At 41.9% G+C, this 22,500-nt stretch overlaps 1 protein-coding gene across 5 annotated transcripts in view; it reads right to left on the reverse strand.

Moving 5' to 3' along the window:
* The window catches only part of vcla (vinculin a), a 133,103-nt gene that overhangs the window by 89,098 nt on the left and 21,505 nt on the right, over positions 1-22,500 (reverse strand). For all 5 annotated transcript variants that reach the window (XR_006023282.1, XM_042065602.1, XM_042065600.1 and 2 more), the window contains exons 2-3: positions 3,453-3,523; positions 4-154 (exon numbers count right to left, since the gene is read on the reverse strand). Coding sequence is in view for 4 of the 5 variants with exons in the window: in XM_042065602.1 (XP_041921536.1) it covers positions 4-154; positions 3,453-3,523 (222 nt within the window). In the remaining variant the exon portion in view is untranslated. The remainder of the gene's footprint in view (positions 1-3; positions 155-3,452; positions 3,524-22,500) is intronic.

A 22,500-nucleotide genomic window follows, 5' to 3' on the forward strand; every position in this document is an offset into this window, starting at 1 on the left:
TACCTCTGCCTCATCAAAGGTGAGCAGAAGGTCTGACGTGCCGGACAGGATACCCCGTGAGCCGTCAATCAAGTGATCTCGGGCAGGGACAGAGTACGGGTCCGCCTTCAACATCTGAGCCGCCTGCACCAGCTTAGCACTGGCATTCTCCACTCTGAGAAAGAGAGAAAGAGAGAGAGAGGAAGAGAGGGAGAGAGAGAGAAACAGTGTGAGGAAGTTTACCTTTCGCCGCCATCTTGAATTTAGTCACGATAAGTCGATCAACGAGTACGAATGAACAGGTATGACAAGGGATCAGATTCCAAAAATAATTCAGTGGAAATGCATGGATTCCAGTTTCTTCCAGTAGCAGCAGCTGGAATCCATGCATTTCCACGGAATTATTTTTCCATTTTTGTGGAATCTGATCCCTTGTCATACCTGTTCATTCATACTCGTTGATCGACTTATCATGACTAAATTCAAGATGGCGGTGAACGGTAAACTTCCTCAAGGTACTGTCTGTAAATAAACTATCGTAAATAAATCTATCGTCTTGTAAATAAACTACCTGTGCTTTTTCAAAGTTCTTAATGTCTCATTTTATATGTCAGGGCCCTCGGAAGTCTACCAATGAAGTATGGAGGGACTTTGAGCCTCGTAAATGGTGTAAAACAGTGATTTATTTGCATGGCTAGGCCGATGCCCGAGGCACCCCCATCGAAAAACTGTTGGTAGCATCGGCTAACTAGCGCCAGATCTCCGCCTGTTAAAAACAGTGCACATCTCCAAACAGCTCAATATCAGCTGCTATAGGCAGCCTTGCTGTGTAGTGCAGGCGGTGTTTGTTTGTGTGTGTGTGTGTGTGTGTGTGTGTGTGTGTAACAGAGGTCATAATTTGTCCGCCGCTCACGGCTCTCGAACCCGCCACCTCGACACACACCGGCATGGGAGTCGAACGCTCTAACCACTGAGCCAAAAGCCCAGGCCTCCAACTCAGCAGTTAGAAGTGTTCTTAAGGTTAGGGCTGTGAGGATTTACACGGGCAACTAGCACGCTAGCTCAGTTCGCCTCTGTTACATGTGTGTGTGTGTGTGTGTGTGTGCGTAAACGTCTTGTGTGCATGTGGGTATGCATCTTCCCGGATTAACACATTTGCAGGGCAGCCTCTTTGAATGTCTAGAGGTGACTGGTGTGTGTGTGTGTATGTGCATGTGTGTGCATGTGCATGTGCATGTGTGTGTGTGTGGTGAAAGGGTGGAGGTGAGTGTATTAAATGATCTGTCTTTACCACCAAGAGTGGACACACCCAATACCCCAGTTACCCACAATTCCTCAACACAACCAGCATGGTGGGGTGGGGTCTAATTATAGCCCCCCTCAAATTCCACGACTGAGCTTACTGATGGGGGGGGAGTCTTCCACAAGGGGGTTATACTGCAGGGGGGGTAAAGGGGGGGGGGGGGGTTATACTGCAGGGGGGGTTACAGTAGGGAAACCCAGCTTCACCACAGTGCTCCCGATTAAGATAGGACCATACATTTGTTTTACCCATAATGCAATTGTTTTACATTTGTTTTACCCATAATTACTTTAATCAACCGGGACCTTAATTATAATAATCCAGATGTGTGCTATTATACGGTGATAATCTATACGTGTGCTGTTATAATGCTAATCCATACGTGTACTGTTATAATGCTAATCCATACGTGTGCTGTTATAATGCTAATCCATACGTTTGCTGTTATAATGCTAATCCTTATGTGTGCTGTTATAATACTAATCCATATGTGTGCTGTTATAATGTTATATATCATATGTGTGCCATATGTGTGCTGTTATAATGCTAATCCATATGTGTGCTGTTATAATGTGAATCCATATGTGTGCTGTTATAATGCTAATCCATATGTGTGCTGTTATAATGTTATATATCATATGTGTGCTGTTATAATGTTATATATCATATGTGTGCTGTTATAATGCTAATCCATATGTGTGCTGTTATAATGTGAATCCATATGTGTGCTGTTATAATGCTAATCCATACTGTATGTGTGCTGTTATAATACTAATCCATATGTGTGCTGTTATAATGTTATATATCATATGTGTGCCATATGTGTGCTGTTATAATGCTAATCCATATGTGTGCTGTTATAATGTGAATCCATATGTGTGCTGTTATAATGTTATATATCATATGTGTGCTGTTGTAATGCTAATCCATATGTGTGCTGTTATAATGCTAATTCATACAGTCCATTCCAGTCTGTCATTGCCAGCATTAAGAAGAGGGACGCTGGGCGACTGAACAGGCTGGTGAGGAAAGCTGGCTCTGTTGTTGGCATTGAGCTGGAGTCACTCGCAACAACTGCAGAGAAACGGACCATGAGCAGGTTGCTGGCGATCATGGACAATGACCACCACCCACTACACAGCATGCTGGCGATCATAGACAATGACCAACACCCACGCAAACAGGCAGGTTGAGGAGCTCCTTTGTCCCCAGGGCCATCCAACTTTTCAATGCCACACAAAAGGGGAGAAATGGACTTTTCAGCATGAGCCTGTCTCTCTCAGCCCCTACCATCATAACATTGTGTCTGCTGTCCACCTGTTTTACAGGCTATAAGCCCTCTTGCGATCTGGACTGTGGTCATAACATCTTTTAACTTATTCCCTGTTTTATATTGTTCTTGAAGTATATTATTTGTCTTGTGTGTTTAGCAACTCTAATATGTTTACATTCTTGTCTTTTCATAGTCATAGTTAATATTTAATAATAAGCTAATTTATTATTAGCACCTTAACACCACTGCACACACTCAATCATAGCACCTTAACACCACTGCACACACTCTACCATAGCACCTTAACATGGTCACTGCACACACTCTACCATAGCACCATAACATGATCAATGATCGAATGGTCAGTCCATACCAAACCTGTGTAATCAATTCACATGCCCCTTTATATTTATAAATTTCTGTGAGTGTGTGTGTGTGTGTGTGAGAGAGAGAGTGAGTGAGTGAGCTCACAGCTCTCTCTCTCTCTCAATTGAATTCAAGGTAGCTTTATTGGCATGACAGCTCTCTCTCTCAATTCAATTCAATATTTATTTGCATTGCCGTAGCAGGACATCAAACAATACAATACAGAACATACAATAGATAAGACATGTATACATGTGTGTGTGTGTGTGTGTGTGTAACAATAGATAAGACATGTATACATATAAACTGGTGTGTGTGTGTGTGTGTGTGTGTGTAGAACATACAATAGATAAGACATTTATACATATAAACTGGTGTGTGTGTGTGTGTGGAACATACAATAGATAAGGCATTTATACATATAAACTGGTGCGTGTGTGTGTGTGTGTGTGTGTGTGTCTCATGTGCTTGAGTATAGTGTTTTCTTTGTGTGGTGTCTCTCTCTGGTGTGTGTGTGTGTGTGTGTCTTACTTAATAAAGGCAGAAGGCATGTCTCTCTTCATAATCTGATCCTCTGTTGTTTGGACTGTCTCCTTCCCCACCTAGACACACACACACACACACACATGCACGCACGCACACACACACTCACACACAAACACACACGCACACACACACACACACGCACACACACTAACACACGCACACACACACAAAGTCAAAGATACAGAGAGAACTCAGTGGGTAAGCTCTACCAACACGGGACATTTCCAACAAGAAACACACAAGAGACTTAGAGTCTGTCTCAATTGGTGTACTTACGTGAGTACACTTTCGTGTAGTACCCTATGTGCACTGTGTGCTTACTGGCGGAGTGCGCAAATTTTAACAAAATAGTATTGTCTCATATCAAACACTAACTCCGTGCACTTCACGGAAATGACGATCGCAACATTTAAATATAACTTTATTGGCGTCCTCAATTCGACAGTGACATTGTCATACTGTGTCAAAACATGAACCGTTTATGTTACTGTTATGTTTATGTAACTTGCTTGTACCTCTGTTAAGTCTGTTTTCCACTGCTGCTGCTTCAGCTTTCTCAACCACAATTACCACGAGTTTGAAAACGCTCCCTCCCCTTCCGCTATTTGGCCAATATGGCGTCCGTTAAGGGCGTAAAGTGTCCAGCGTTGCACACTCAGCTTTTTGACCGTTATGAGTGCACCATCCGGGAACTTGCAGCGCCCTTCGTGTCGTTGGAATTGTCAGTGTGAACACCCTCATGCACTCAAATTAGGTATTGTAAGTGCAGAAGTACGCGATTTGAGACACAGTCCTAGTCTACACACTAGCCTACACACTAGACTACACACTACACACTAGCCTACACACTACACACTAGACTACACACTACACCCTAGCCTACACACTAGACTACACACTAGCCTACACACTAGCCTACACACTAGTCTACACACTAGACTACACACTACACACTAGCCTACACACTACACACTAGCCTACACACTACACACTAGCCTACACACTAGCCTACACACTACACACTAGCCTACACACTAGCCTACACACTACACACTAGTCTACACACTAGTCTACACACTACACACTACACTACACACTAGCCTACACACTAGCCTACACACTAGACTACACACTAGCCTACACACTACACACTAGCCTAACACTAGCCTACACACTAGACTAGACTACACACTAGCCTACACACTAGACTACACACTACACACTAGCCTACACACTAGACTACACACTAGCCTACACACTACACACTAGCCTACACACTAGCCTACACACTAGACTAGACTACACACTAGCCTACACACTAGACTACACACTAGACTACACACTAGCCTACACACTAGCCTACACACTAGACTAGACTACACACTAGCCTACACACTAGCCTACACACTAGCCTACACACTACACACTAGTCTACACACTAGTCTACACACTACACACTACACTACACACTAGCCTACACACTAGCCTACACACTAGACTACACACTAGCCTACACACTACACACTAGCCTACACACTAGCCTACACACTAGACTAGACTACACACTAGCCTACACACTAGACTACACACTACACACTAGCCTACACACTAGACTACACACTAGCCTACACACTACACACTAGCCTACACACTAGCCTACACACTAGACTAGACTACACACTAGCCTACACACTAGACTACACACTAGACTACACACTAGCCTACACACTAGCCTACACACTAGACTAGACTACACACTAGCCTACACACTAGACTAGACACTAGACTAGACTACACACTAGACTAGACACTAGCCTACACACTAGACTAGACACTACACACTAGTCTACACACTAGACTACACACTACACACTAGCCTACACACTACACACTAGTCTACACACTAGACTACACACTAGCCTACACACTAGCCTACACACTAAACACTAGCCTACACACTACACACTAGCCTACACACTACACACTAGCCTACACACTACACACTAGCCTACACACTAGACTACACACTAGTCTACACACTAGCCTACACACTACACACTAGCCTACACACTACACACTAGCCTACACACTACACACTAGTCTACACACTAGCCTACACACTAGCCTACACACTAGTCTACACACTAGTCTACACACTAGCCTACACACTACACTACACACTAGCCTACACACTAGTCTACACACTAGTCTACACACTAGCCTACACACTACACTACACACTAGCCTACACACTAGACTACACACTACACACTAGCCTACACACTAGACTAGACTACACACTAGCCTACACACTAGACTAGACACTAGACTACACACTAGTGTACACACTAGACTACACACTAGCCTACACACTAGACTAGACTACACACTAGCCTACACACTAGACTAGACACTACACACTAGTCTACACACTAGACTAGACACTAGCCTACACACTAGACTAGACACTAGCCTACACACTAGACTAGACTACACACTAGTCTACACACTAGCCTACACACTAGTCTACACACTAGACTAGACACTAGCCTACACACTAGACTAGACTACACACTACACACTAGTCTACACACTAGACTACACACTAGCCTACACACTAAACACTACCCTACACACTAGACTACACACTAGCCTACACACTAGCCTAAACACTAAACACTACCCTACACACTAGCCTACACACTACACACTAGCCTACACACTACACACTAGGCTACACACTAGCCTACACACTAGACTACACACTAGCCTACACACTACACACTAGGCTACACACTAGCCTACACACTAGACTACACACTAGCCTACACACTAGACTACACACTAGCCTACACACTACACACTAGGCTACACACTAGACTACACACTAGCCTAGCCTACACACTAGTCTACACACTAGCCTACACACTACACACTAGACTACACACTAGCCTACACACTACACACTAGACTACACACTAGCCTAGTCTACACACTAGCCTACACACTAGTCTACACACTAGACTACACACTAGTCTACACACTAGCCTAGACTACACACTAGCCTACACACTAGCCTAGTCTACACACTAGCCTACACACTACACACTAGCCTACACACTAGTCTACACACTAGCCTACACACTACCCTACACACTACACACTAGGCTACACACTAGACTACACACTAGCCTAGCCTACACACTAGTCTACACACTAGCCTACACACTACACACTAGACTACACACTACACACTAGACTACACACTAGCCTAGTCTACACACTAGCCTACACACTAGACTACACACTAGTCTACACACTAGCCTAGACTACACACTAGCCTAGTCTACACACTAGCCTACACACTACACACTAGCCTACACACTAGTCTACACACTAGCCTACACACTACCCTACACACTAGTCTACACACTAGCCTACACACTAGCCTACACACTACACACTAGACTACACACTAGTCTACACACTAGCCTACACACTACACACTAGACTACACACTAGCCTACACACTAGACTAGACACTAGCCTACACACTACACACTAGCCTACACACTACACACTAGCCTACACACTAGTCTACACACTAGCCTACACACTACACACTAGACTACACACTAGTCTACACACTAGCCTACACACTAGCCTACACACTAGACTAGACACTAGCCTACACACTTGACTACACACTACACACTAGCCTACACACTACACACTAGACTAGACTACACACTAGCCTACACACTACACATTAGCCTACAAATTAGCCTACACACTAGCCTACACAATAGCCTACACACTAGCCTACACACTACACATTAGCCTACAAATTAGCCTACACACTACACACTAGCCTAAATTTAAAATTATAACTCAAACCGGTAAATTTATAACTCAAACCGGCTCCTCAACATGTGTTTTAGATCCAATCCCTACTACATTCCTCAAAAAAGTATATGATAGCTTAGCTCCCTTTTTTCTCAAGGTAATAAATACCTCATTAGAAACAGGTATATTTCCAACTGCTTTTAAAACCGCTGTTGTGAAACCTTTACTTAAAAAGTCAAATCTTGACCATACCAATCTGAGCAACTACAGGCCTATATCAAATCTATCGTTTTTGAGCAAAGTACTTGAAAAAGTTGTTTGTAATCAGTTAAATACCTTCCTCAACGAAAACAGTATCCTTGAAAAATTCCAATCAGGTTTTAGATCAAATCACAGCACAGAAACGGCTCTAGTAAAAATAGTCAATGATCTCAGACTAGCTACTGACTCAAACAAAGTCTCAATCCTTATTCTTCTGGATTTGAGTGCGGCATTTGACACCATTGATCATAGCATCCTAATTCACCGCCTTGCGAAGTGGGTGGGTCTCTCTGATAATGCTCTAAACTGGTTTCAAACCTACATTACTGGCAGAGATTTTTATATCAGTCTAGGAGATCATGTATCTGAAAAACATGACTTGCCTTTTGGTGTGGCCCAGGGGAGCTGCCTTGGTCCCCTGCTATTTTCTCTATATATGCTTCCATTGGGAAACGTCATAAGTCAGCATAATGTAAACTTCCACAGCTACGCAGATGATACCCAATTGTATCTTTCTGTGGAGCCAACTAACCCAGATGGCCTTTGCTCCCTCACTGCATGCCTAACCTCCATTAATCAGTGGATGAGCAAAAACTTTTTGAAACTAAATGATGACAAAACAGAGGTACTTCTGGTTGGACCAAAACTAAAGCGAGATATTATTCTTAGTAATCTGGGGAACTTGGCACACCAGGTCAAACCAAAAGTAACAAGCCTCGGTGTCATCTTAGATGCAGAGTTAAGTTTTAAGCCCCATATCAGTAAAGTTACTCAGACAGCCTATTTCCACTTGAGAAACATTGCCAAAGTGCGGCCCTTTTTAACTCAACAAGATGCAGAAAAACTAATTCACGCCTTTATCACTAGCAGGTTAGACTACTGCAATGCACTTTTCACTGGTCTTCCCAAAAAACATCTAAAGAAATTGGCACTCATACAGAACTCTGCGGCTAGACTTAGACTAAGACTAAGAAGAGAGAACACATCACCCCTGTGTTGGCTGAACTGCACTGGCTCCCTATTTCCTATAGAATTGATTTTAAGGTTATGTTAATTACTTACAAAGCTCTGAATGGCATAGCACCTTCATATATCTCTGAGCTTTTAATATCTTATCAACCACAAAGGAAACTTAGATCATCCAATTCTAATCTTTTAATCGTACCCAAAGTGCTCCACAAACAAAGTGGAGAAGCTGCGTTTATCCATTATGCCCCCAAACTATGGAACACCCTGCCTCTGTACATCAAGCAGGCGAGTTCAGTAAATATTTTTAAAAAAGATCTGAAAACATACCTGTACAGGAAAGCTTTTAGTTAACTCATCTTATCCTGTAGACTACATTTTCAGATTATTCTACATCTGGTGCGGTCTTCTGGTGAGCGTATGTTGTGTCGACCAGTCATGAAAGTCTGGAATTTGACCCAGTTCTTTTCTTCAGTGGTTCCATGTTGGTGGAATGAACTGCCCAGTGCTCTCCGTTCCTGTGGTAGTTTTGGGTCGTTTAAGAGGGGTCTAAAGACATTCCTATTCAACATATACTTAGTTGTTTAAGCGCTTATGTGTTATGGATAATATAATGTTGTTTTATTTTAATTGGGCTGTTAATTAATTTGACATGATTGTTTATTATTGATATTCTCCTTAATGTAGGTCTTAGCATGTCATTGTTTTTATATTATTGATTGAATTGACATTATTGTTTTATTATTGCCTTTCCCCTTTTTTACATTGCTTTTTATTAGGCTATTGCTTGAATTGATATTATTGTGTACTACAACTATTCTCCTTACTATATTTGACCTACATTTTAATCTGTTCCCTGTTCAATTTTAAATATTATTATGTTGTTTTGTATTTATGTGTCGCTTTGGACAAAGGCGTCTGCTAAATCAATAACCATAACCATAGCATACACACTAGCCTACACACTAGACTACACACTAGACTACACACTAGACTTAGCCTACACACTAGACTTAGCCTACACACTAGACTCAGCCTACACACTAGACTTAGCCTACACACTAGACTACACACTAGACTTAGCCTACACACTAGACTCAGCCTACACACTAGACTCAGCCTACACACTAGACTACACACTAGACTCAGCCTACACACTAGACTTAGCCTACACACTAGACTACACACTAGACTCAGCCTACACACTAGACTCAGCCTACACACTAGACTTAGCCTACACACAGCCTACACACTAGACTCAGCCTACACACTAGACTTAGCCTACACACTAGACTTAGCCTACACACTAGACTCAGCCTACACACTAGACTACACACTAGACTTAGCCTACACACTAGACTCAGCCTACACACTAGACTCAGCCTACACACTAGACTTAGCCTACACACTAGACTCAGCCTACACACTAGACTACACACTAGACTACACACTAGACTTAGCCTACACACTAGACTACACACTAGACTTAGCCTACACACTAGACTACACACTAGACTACACACTAGACTCAGCCTACACACTAGACTACACACTAGACTTAGCCTACACACTAGACTTAGCCTACACACTAGACTTAGCCTACACACTAGACTCAGCCTACACACTAGACTTAGCCTACACACTAGACTTAGCCTACACAAATGTAAAGTCCTCATATAAAGCCACGCCCCTCCCCTACCTTAGGCTTTCTGACCAGATCACTACAAACCTCCTTTTGGCTCCAGAGGGCCAGACCTGTGTGTGTGTGTGTACGCTAGATTTATGCCTATTTTTTCACATCTTAATGGACACCACACTGATTTCCCTCGTGTGGTAATATTTGTCCTTGTAATTATGTATGGTTTGCAGAAATGGGAACTGCGTTGTATAGATGAGAGGAGCGAAGTGCGTTGCACAGCACAGGCACCCAAGCAAGCGCTCCTGCAGGTGTAAGCTACGGCTGTACCTACCATCAGGCAACTCAACAACGAGAAACAGTTTCCAAGTTGACCTAACTTTCCAACTCTGCACAGTATCCCATTAACTGCATCACAGTAGGCTATTCACAATATTTTATGTAAAGTAGAGTTTGTAAACACGTTATCATCAACTTAATGCACGCACAACATTTGTTTGAGCAGGAGAGAGAATAACAATGAATGAATGCAGCAACTACAGAAATTGTAGCCATACATGCTGCTTTCTTTTACTATCTATGGTTGCTGGTTAACAGCACATAATAAGCTGATTTAAGCTAATTCTCTAACTTAAGACTTCAAGGCCATCATGGATATAAAATGTTTTTTGAAAACAACGAAAGGATGGAGGGAACATAGCAAAGCTTGGAGTTATTTCAGATGGGCTACTAAAATTTAAATTGTGATGCTTGTCAAAACCTTAGCGCAGCTGGAATAATGCTTAGGCTGATGTTAAAGTGCACGCAATATTTAAAGCCATACACAACGGTAAATTGGAACAAAACTAAAGGCTGTATAAAGTTGTCCAAATTAATAGGTCGTAATTAGGCGTTGTTGTTGTAAAGATATTGTATGTAGATGTACTATAGGCTACTAAATTTTTAGGTGACCAATGCACGAACAAAACCGAGAAATGGACAAATATTATCAAGGCTTTGAATGTTTCCGTCTGTGCACGGAGGTGTAGATCAGACTTTAGACCAGGGAGCTCCTGGTCTGTGGCGGAATTGTTTTCTGAAACTGCAAAATATCAACAGGGAACGTTTGCGCCGGAACAAGCCCCGTCTTTTCGCTGAACCGCCCCCGTGGGTGCAATCGAATTCCCTAATTTATGGATATGTACCTGTGGAGGGAAAATTCCAATATGCGCTGACTGCAAAATAGGAAAGACAAAAGCGTGAGTACAGTGGGCAGTGCTTCGACTTGGCTAGCTTCACTCGCGGTCCGCGCGTGGGATCACGCGGTAACACGCGACTTTAATTTGTATTTTCCCAGTGAGACGCTGCAACAACCCAAACAACCGGTAGATGGCTCAAGTTAGCAGGGTGTCTCGTAAAAAGAAATGGAGCCTGGAAAACCCTACACAGACTTCACTACAGACTTTAGCAGACTGGTTTAGAAATAATTTAATAGCCAGAAATATGCCTGCCCTGCCCTAATAAAGAAATATTTGGTTAACTGCGAGTGAATCCCATTTGCAGCCATAGAAGAAACGCAGGACAAATGAAACATTCTGGTTTTCTCCGAGTGCAACGATGATAGACAGACATAATTTGGACAAAATATAGAGCATATTAACCTCCGTTGCTCAGCCAAATGCCTTCCTGTTACGTCCTGTTATCACGGAGTTACAGGCGATAAACGATTTTTGATGGTCACAAGTTTACTTCATTAGCGGTGTATTTTTTTGATTATTAAAGAGTGTTTTTCATTTAAAGGTTTGACTTCGTGCTTATTCAGTAGAGCATTTAGTGCTCTTCCCAATCCCAGAATTGTTAAAAAAAGACATGACCCTCCCCTTGCCAATAATTGTCGCATGTCTTCCGCCCGCGCTGCTTTGCGCCACAGCCACACACTGTGATAACGTTCTTAAATCAATCTTTCGTGAGCTTGCATGCTACCAGTCCTTGCTTTTCAAATGTGTTGCGCCTGTTTGCACAATTATCACACAACACAAATAATCATATGTGATTAATAATATGACAAAAAATCCCTGTGCACGGGGACCGAAACAATGCATGCCAACTTTTTCCGTGTTTATCACGTATTTTAACTTTCCCCCGCTGTCTTGCCGTGTAAAGGCTATCCCATATTTTAATACTCTCATAACAACCCTGCCATCGGGCCTGTCTCTGTGTTGCCCTGTTGCTACCCCTTGCCCTTCCAACGAAACAGATGTCTTCAAATCATCGTTTTCCTTGCTTGAATGTCATAAACATACAACTTTATGCAGCAGAATTACGTATAGGCTACTTGGAACATAACACATTTGACAAAGGACAGATGTATCGTAACACCCCCAATTATCACCACTTTTGTTCAGAAATTCTAAAACAACGATGTTTTTAACACTTCAAAATAACATTTGCTAAATTAACCTTACATTTTTTGGTAGCATAGGTGTGTAGATTTGAACAAAATCTGGTTTGGTTCTTAACGGGAGCATTTACTGCCTGGAATATCCGATTTTGTTTACCACGCTCAGAGTTATAGTGCTGGCCTGATGGGTCGCCTATTTACACCGTTTCAACGGCACATGGACGGTTAGACCGAGAATTCTCGTCGTGAAATTAAAATTCCACTGGAGCTCCAAGCGGTTGTGTACACGCAGCCTTACAACACTGTTTACAGCTCTTTGAGTCACGGTAAAATGTCATTTTTGGTACATAGGTAATTTAGATACACCTATGGTGTGGGTGGTTGCGTCTCTTCAGGAGTCCGCTGTCTTGTATAGAAATGGATATTAAGTGACACGCAAGACGGTGGAAATACGGGACCGACGGTAATAGGGGGAGTTCCGATATGTTGCTAGTGACAAAATATTAACTTTCAGTGTTTTACGATGTCTTTGTCATGGGGAAGTGTTTTCACGGTATTCACGGTGTCTGTGTTGTGTTGCGTTGCGTTAATTTATTTTCATTGGGCATACCTTGCCGTGCCATCCACAGCTCTTCAGTTCTGACAAAGCCGAAATTACTCCTTTTGAAACAATGAGTGCAGGAAGCGCGTTTGTATGGTTATATTGCTTGACGGGGGAATCCCAAGTAGCTTTCAGCCATAAGGCTACTTTGAGAACATTTCAATTCACCCGACACTAATATTCAAAATGTTCTATATTCAAAACTATTTCGGCATAGCCTATAAAGCAGTTTAATTAAATGGAATGTTGTTGTAAACAAACGAGCTACTTGGTGAGGCTTGGCCTCACAGATGCGCTCGTGCCTTAGATGGCAGGAAAAATCTTCAGCCTATTAACTGACCACCCGATTCACGTTGGCTGTGGGGGAAGGGGGGCCATCAGATATTTGTGGCCCTGCCCCAACAAATCACACCTTCCCACCTCTGACAGCTTAAAAGAACTCACAGACCTATTCACAAACCTGCGGCGTGTTTTGAAATCCTATGCAGCTACAGGAGCTTCCAATAAAGAGGAAGCAATTTTGCATTACAGGCATAACTAACATGCAATAACGGCACCAACAATAACCAAAACTAGGCTAATCATTGTCAAAATGTAAATTAAATATAACATTATTGTGAATCAAATTAAAATGTTCTCTTTTGCAAACGTAGGCATAGTAACAGAATAATTTAATAATGTGAAAAACAAAGATACTACATCAATCCGTATGTTTCATTAGGCTACTAGGCTATTTGTTTTGCCTTATTCTTGATTCATTTAGGCTAGGCCTTTTTATTCTGGGGTCGTATTCACAAAGAATTTTAAGGCTAAAAGTAGCTCCTAACTGGCGAATTTAGGAGCGACTCCTAAAAATAATGTGCGTGTCACTCCTAACTTTAGGACTCCTAATTTTTTTTCACAAAAAGTCATTCACGAAGCATTTTAGAACTAAAAGTAGCACCTAAGTCTGGGACAGCTTAAAAGAAGTCGAGAGGACTCCTAACTCACTAAGACCTATTCATAAACAGCTTTTTGTGGCATTTTACGTTGCAATGTTTTGAAATGCGCTATGCGGCATCTATAGCAACGAAGACTCACTCCTAGTTTAGGAGTTGTCTGAAAGGCTTTGTGAATAACTTTTAAGAGAAAACTCCAAGCTAAAATCTTTTAATGCGATTTAGAAGTAGCCTACTCCTAGTGGTAAGATAAAAACCTTTGTGAATAGCCTATACGGCCCAGTTATTCATCATCTTCCGTCCTTGTGTAGAGCACACATTCTGAGACCTGTCACCTGTCACTCATCATCGTAAGGGAGGTGTTTGGAATCATGCACGCGTTACAATCATCAGCCAATCAAGGTGGTCAGGCTTGCCCATTTACACAAATTAATGGTCGAATATTACTGATGATCATTGTTATTTAAGAACATGCGGTGTGCGTAGGGCACCAAAAACATCTTGCTCGTAAAAAGCATCATACCGCACATTGTGGCGGGTCTGTTATTTACTCTAGGCTGCGCAAACCACAGGGCAAGCCTGCATTCGAGGCCTTCTGTTGAAGAATTGTATATAAAGCCTGCGCTAACAGTAATCCTCCTGCCCCTGATAGGCCTACCACAGCTGTGGATATGTGTGGAATGTTCAAGTAATAATAACACAATCCAATGTGTGTCTCAATTGTCCCCCGCTGACCACCTCACACATTTCTCTAGATTTTGCAACGAATTTACATGACACAATGCCATAAAATATGCCAGTTTTAGGACACAGAATAATGTTTGTAATGATACCAGTTAGGCCTACGTTTAACAGTAACAAGTGTAATGAGCTATTCATTGTCGAAGGTGCATGGTCAAGTGAAATTCTTACTTTGTAAAACAAACATTTGCCGATATCATCGCCGATCATCAGAATATTGCTCTGGGGCCGTATTCACAAAGCCTTTTATCTTACCACTAGGAGTACTCCTAAATCGCACTAAAAGATTTTAGCTAGGAGTTTTCTCTTAAAAGTTATTCACAAAGCCTTTCAGACCTACTCTTAGTAAGGAAAAATGACAACTCCTAAACTAAGAGTGAGTCTTCGTTGCTATAGATGAAGTCATTACTCATGCACGAGCTTGACTGAAGTGACCACCTTGATTGGCTGATGATTGTAACGTGGGAATGATTCCAAACACCTCCCTTAGGATGATGAGTGACAGGTGACAGGTCTGAGAATGCGTGCGCTACACAAGTAGTGCGAAGGACGGAAGATGATGAATAACTGAATAAAAAGGCCTAGCCTAAATGAATAAACAGTAAGGCAAAACAAATAGCCTAGTAGCCTAATGAAACATAGGCCTACGGATTGATGCAGTAGGCTAGGCTATCTTTGCAACATTATTAAATTAATCTGTCACCATATGCCTACTTTGCAAAGAGGAGAACATTTTAATTTGATTCACAATCAAACGTTACATTTAATTTACATGTTGACAATGAGTAGTTGTGGTTGTTGTTGGTGGCGTTATAGCATCCCTTTTATGCCTACAATGCAAAATTGTTCCCTCGCTCCTGTTGCCGCATACCCATTTCAAAACATCGCAACGTGAAATGCCACAAAAAGCTGTTTGTGAATAGGTCTTAGTGAGTTAGGAGTCCTCTCGACTTCTTTTAAGCTGTCCCAGACTTAGGTGCTACTTTTAGGTCTAAAATGCTTCGTGAATTACTTTTAGTGAAAAAAATTAGGAGTCCTAAAGTTAGGAGTGACACGCCCATTATTTTTAGGAGTTGCTCCTAAATTAGCCACTTAGGAGCTACTTTTAGCCTTAAAATTCTTTGTGAATACGGCCCCTGGACTGCAGGTAACTTGTTAAGCCAGTGGTTCTCAAACTTTTATTTAATTTAAATAAAACGGAGAGACATAGGCTACTTTATTGTTTTTAACGATCTCTATGCTACTCACAAAAATGTAGGCATGGGGACATGATGAGGCTATTCAACTGTCGTGTGTTAAATTATTGTGATTACGAGCCAGTGGTTTTCAAACATGCGTGACTCGGACATCTAACTAAATGCAACAGACTCATATCGTCCTCGCATTCGGAAAATGAGGACCAGTGTTTTGTCAAATTGCAATTAGCTATTCGTTTTAACGAATTTTTATGATAGTAGCCTATACAAAAAGCATACTATCTTAATCTTGGAATATTGGGAGGGAAGTGGCGCGTCTGCAGTCAGCCAAATATGAATGTAATTCTGCGGCATAAAGCAGATGTATTTGTTTATTGTACAGAAAAATAAAAATGACATGTCAAGCAGTCAATTGACTACATTGCTGTCAAGAAGTAGGGCAAATTAAGACACGATTTTGATTTGCGTAGTTGCATTGCCCCCAACACTGACAATAACATAGCAGATTTCGATTTTCGCTACCACCGTGTAGTCAAGCCTTAAGCCATACCCAAGTAGCCTTAATCGAGGTAATGTTTAATTATGCATGATTTATTTTGTTATTGAATTCGTAGGCTGGGATTCCTCTCGGTAACAATTATGTTTGGTAGCCTCCTGCTTTTTCAAAAGGGGCGGCAGTCAGGCTACTGACAGAGCGATGTACAGTGGCAGAGCGACGCACAGTGGCTGAAAGTGGTATTAAAGCTTCACGCAGCTTCACGCCGCATAATGCGCGACTGAAGTGGCCATTTGAAAGCGATGCCCACTGTATACAAAGTCAATTGCGCTGGAGTGCAAGATAGAGCCCATTGTCTTTGCAACATGTTGTATACAGTGGGCAGTGCTTCGACTTGGCCAGCTTCACTCGCGGTCCGCGCGTGGGATCACGCGGTATCACGCGACTTTAATTTGTATTTTTCCAGTGAGACGCTGCAACAACCCAAACAACCGGTAGATGGCTCAAGTGAGCAGGGTGTCTCGTAAAAAGAAATGGAGCCTGGAAAACCCTACACAGACTTCACTACAGAATTTAGCAGACTGGTTTAGAAATAATGTAATAGCCAGAAATATGCCTGCCCTGCCCTAATAAAGAAATATTTGGTTAACTGCGAGTGAATCCCGTTTGCAGCCGTAGAGACGCAGGACAAATTAAACATTCTGGTTTTCTCCGAGTGCAACGATGATAGACAGACATCATTTGGACAACATATAGAGTATTAACCTCCGTTGCTCAGCCAAATGCCTTCCTGTTACGTCCTGTTATCACGGAGTTACAGGCGATAAACGATTTTTGATGGTCACAAGTTTACTTCATTAGGGACTGTTCGTTATTTATTTAAGGGGCTACCGGAGGAGTTTTGGGAGCATTAGTCCAAAAAGACGTGACCCTCCCTCGCCAGCAATACATTTTTCTATGACCCTCCAAAGTGATTATGAAAAAATCACTGTCAACTTTTTCCGGGTTTATCGCCTACTGTATTTTAACGTTTTCACATATTTGGCCATAAGCCGTTTATCATAGGCTATCACGAAACCAAACTACAAAGGCGAACACTTTAACAGGGGGAATTAATTGGGCATGAATCATGCTGAACGCTATTTCGCTACCTTAGAATAATACGGTTCTATCTGCGTTTTGAGTAGGTACAACCGGGACGATTGAAACGGGGACGAATGAAACATTTCGGTTTTCTCCGAGTGCAACGATGATAGACAGTCATCATTTGGACAAAACATGGAGCATATTAACCTCCGTTGCTCAGCCAAATGCCTTCCTGTTACGTCCTGGTATCACGGAGTTACAAGCGATAAACGATTTTTGATGGTCACAAGTTTACTTCATTAGGGACTGTTCGTTATTTATTTAAGGGGCTACCGGAGGAGTTTTGGGAGCATTAGTCCAAAAAGACGTGACCCTCCCTCGCCAGCAATACATTTTTCTATGACCCTCCAAAGTGATTATGAAAAAATCACTGTCAACTTTTTCCGGGTTTATCGCCTACTGTATTTTAACGTTTTCACATATTTGGCCATAAGCCGTTTATCATAGGCTATCACGAAACCAAACTACAAAGGCGAACACTTTAACAGGGGGAATTAATTGGGCATGAATCATGCTGAACGCTATTTCGCTACCTTAGAATAATACGGTTCTATCTGCGTTTTGAGTAGGTACAACCGGGACGATTGAAACGGGGACGAATGAAACATTCCGGTTTTCTCCGAGTGCAACGATGATAGACAGTCATCATTTGGACAAAACATGGAGCATATTAACCTCCGTTGCTCAGCCAAATGCCTTCCTGTTACGTCCTGGTATCACGGAGTTACAAGCGATAAACGATTTTTGATGGTCACAAGTTTACTTCATTAGCGGTTTATTTTTTTGGATTATTAAAGAGTGTTTTTCATTCAAAGGTTTGACTTCGTGCTTATTCAGTAGAGCATTTAGTGCTCTCCCCAATCCCAGACGTTCACATTGCATGTTTGTTTGTAATGGATGCAACCGCGAGATAGGCTATGCGTTTGACAATGAGTTGTTAACAGAACCAAGACATATAGTCCAGCAGCAATTTAGGGACTGGTCGGTATTTATTGAAGGGGCCACCGGAGAAATTTTGAGTGCTTCAGTTGGAAGTTGCATGACCCTCTCTTGCCTGCTAGAAATTGTTCAATGACCCTCCGACAGAATTGTTAAAAAAGACATGACCCTCCCCTGCCAATTGTCTTCCGCCCGCGCCACAGCCACACACTTTGTGATAACGTTCTTAAATCAATCTTTCCCGTGAGCTTGCATGCTACCAGTCCTTCCTTTTCAAATGTGTTGCGCCTGTTTGCACAATTTCACAAATAATCATATGTGATTAATAGTATGACAAATAATCCCTGTGCACGGGGACCGAAACAATGCATGCCAACTTTTTCCGTGTTTATCACGTATTTTAACTTTCCCCGCTGTCTTGCCGTTTTAATGTTTTCCCGTAGAATATCCCATATTTTAATACTCTCATAACAGCCCTGCCATCGGGCCTGTCTCTGTGTTGCCCTGTTGCTACCCATTGCCCTTCCAACGAAACAGATGTCTTCAAATCATCGTTTTCCTTGCTTGAAGGCGAACTTACAGTGATGTTAACCTATTTAAGTTTAACGGCGCGATTGTCGTGAGAGCACGATTCATTGGCACTTGCATGTTCGGCCTTATGTACGTGCGCACCTGAGGCTACTCAGCTGCAAGAGAAATAATTTCCCCTGTTTGTATGTTCACTGCAAGTTGGCCTACCATAACTTACCAACTCTGCACTGTAGACTGGCTATTTATATTTTTCTGTGAAATAAGCAAATGTATTTGTTCAACTTTATGAAGCAGAATTACGCATAGGCTACTTGGAACATAATACATTTGACAAAGGACATATGTATGTTGCTAGTGACAAAATATTAACTTTCAGTGTTTTACAATGTCTTTATCATTGTAAAACACTGACATTGGAAGTGTTTTTCCCCATGCATTTATTCTAGGTTACTGTCAGTGACTGCCGTGAGAGAAGCGGGTTCTGTGTTTCGTTCATGTCAGTGACTGACGCGAGAGAAGCGGGGTCTGTGTTGTGTTGCGTTGCGTTAATTTATTTTCATTGGGCATACCGTGCCATGCCGTCCACAGCTCTTCAGTTCTGACAAAGCCAAAATTACTCCTTTTGAAACAATGAGTGCAGGAAGCGCGTTTGTATGGTTATATTGCTTGACGGGGGGAATCCCAAGCAGCTTTCAGCCATAAGGCTACTTTGAGAACATTTCAATTCACCTCACACTAATATTCAAAATGTTGAAAACTATTTCGGCATAGCCTATAAAGCAGTTTAATTAAATGGAATGTTAGTTGTAAACAAACGAGCTACTTGGTGAGGCTTGGCCTCACAGATGCGCTCGTGCCTTAGATGGCAGGAAAAATCTTCACGATAGGCCTATTAACTAACCACCCGATTCACGTTGGCTGGGGGGAAGGGGGGCCATCAGACAATTGTGCCCAGTTAATCCGGCCCTGCCACCAAAAAATCACACCTTCCCACCTCTGACAGCTTAAAAGAAGTCAAGAGGACTCCTTACTCACAGACCTATATCACAAACCTGCGGTTTTGAAATCCTATGCAGCTACAGGAGCTTCCAATCGTGAGGAAGCAATTTTGCATTGTAGGCATAACTAACATGCAATAACGCCGCCAACAACAACCAAAACTAGGCTAATCATTGTCAACATGTAAATTAAATGTAACATTATTGTGAATCAAATTAAAATGTTCTCTTTTGCAAACGTAGGCATAGTAACAGAATAATTTAATAATGTTACAAAGATACTACATCAATCCGTATGTTTCATTAGGCTACTAGGCTATTTGTTTTGCCTTGATTCATTTAGGCTAGGCCTTTTTATTCAGGGGCCGTATTCACAAAGAATTTTAAGGCTAAAAGTAGCTCCTAACTGGCGAATTTAGGAGCAACTCCTAAAAATAATGGGCGTGTCACTCCTAATTTTTCACAAAAAGTAATTCACGAAGCATTTTAGACCTAAAAGTAGCACCTAAGTCTGGGACAGCTTAAGTCGAGAGGACTCCTAACTCACTAAGACCTATTCATAAACAGCTTTTTTGTGGCATTTTACATTGCGATGTTTTGAAATGCGTAGCCTATGCGCAACAAGAGCTTCCAATTGCGAGGGAACAATTTTGCATTCATAAAAGGGATGCAATAATGCCACCAACAACAACCAAAACTACTCATTGTTAACATGTAAATGAAATGTAACGTTTCATTGTGAATCAAATTAAAATGTTCTCTTCTTTGCAAACGTAGCCTAGGGATATGGTGACAGATTAATTTAATAATGTTGCAAAGGTAGGCTACTGCATTAATCCATAGGCCTATGTTTCATTAGGCTACTAAGCTATTTGTTTTGCCTTACTCTTTATTCATTTAGGCTAGGCTTTTTTATTCAGTTATTAATCATCTTCCGTCCTTCGCACTACTTGTGTAGCGCACGCATTCTCCGACCTGTCACCTGTCAGTCATCATCGGAAGAGAGGTGTTTGGAATTCCCGCGTTACAATCGTCAGCCAATCAAGGTGGTCACTTCAGTCAAGCTCGTGCATGAGTAATGACGTCATCCATAGCCACGAAGACTCACTCCTAGTTTAGGAGTTGTCTGAAAGGCTTTGTGAATAACTTTTAAGAGAAAACTCCAATCTAAAATCTTTAAGTGCGATTTAGGAGTAGCCTACTCCTAGTAGTTAGATAAGATAAAAGCCTTTGTGAATAGCCTACGGCCCCAGTTATTCATCATCTTCCGTCCTTGTGTAGCGCACGCATTCTGAGACCTGTCACCTGTCACTCATCATCGTAAGGTAGGTGTTTGGAATCATGCCCGCGTTACAATCATCAGCCAATCAGCCAATCAAGGTGGTCACGCTTGCCCATTTACCCAAATTAATGGTCGAATATTACTGATGATCATTGTTATTTAAGAACATGCAGTGTGCGTAGGGTACCAAAAACATCTTCCTCGTAAAAAAGCATCATAACGCACATTCTGGCGGGTCTGTTATTTACTGTAGGCTGCGCAAACCACATGCCTTTATTTTGGGCAAGCCTGCATTCATTCATTCATTCAACCTTTATTTATTCTCGGAGGGTCATTGAGGGAAGCCCTCATTTTCAATGAAGCCGAAATTACAGAAGCGAAGCAAAGCGCTCCACAAACAAGACAACATTCGAGGCCTTCTGTTGAAGAATTTTATATAAAGCCTGCGCTGACAGTAATCCTCCTGCCCCTGATAGGCTTACCACAGCTGTGGATAGTGTGGAATGTTCAAGTAATAACACAATCCAATGTGTGTCTCAATTGTCCCCCGCTGACCACCTCACACATTTCTCTAGATTTTGCAACGAACTTACATGACACAATGCCATAAAATATGCCAGTTTTAGGACACAGAATAATGTTTGTAATGATACCAGGTAGGCCAGGTATTGTCGAAGGTGCATGGTGAAGTGAAATTCTTACTTTGGAAAACAAACATTTGCCGATATCATCGCCGATCATCAGAATATTGCAACAGATTCTGTGTTCTGGACTGTAGGTAACTTGTTAAGCCAGTGGTTCTCAAACTTTTATTTCATTCCCCACTTTGATCAAGGGGCATGACTGATGATAGTGGAGATAACGTGTTATCCCGAGGCTTTTGCAAGTCAGCATCTTCGACGGTAGTCTATTAAAAATATAAGTTTTCGATGTCCCAAACGGAGAGCCATACTTTATTGTTTTTAACGATCTCTATGCTACTCACAAAAATGTAGGCATGGGGACATGATGAAGTAGGTTATCCAACTGTCGTGTGTTAAATTATTGTGATTACGAGCCAGTGGTTTTCAAACATT

Source organism: Alosa sapidissima, chromosome 16, assembly GCF_018492685.1.
Source record: "Alosa sapidissima isolate fAloSap1 chromosome 16, fAloSap1.pri, whole genome shotgun sequence".
Classification (NCBI taxonomy): domain Eukaryota; kingdom Metazoa; phylum Chordata; class Actinopteri; order Clupeiformes; family Clupeidae; genus Alosa; species Alosa sapidissima.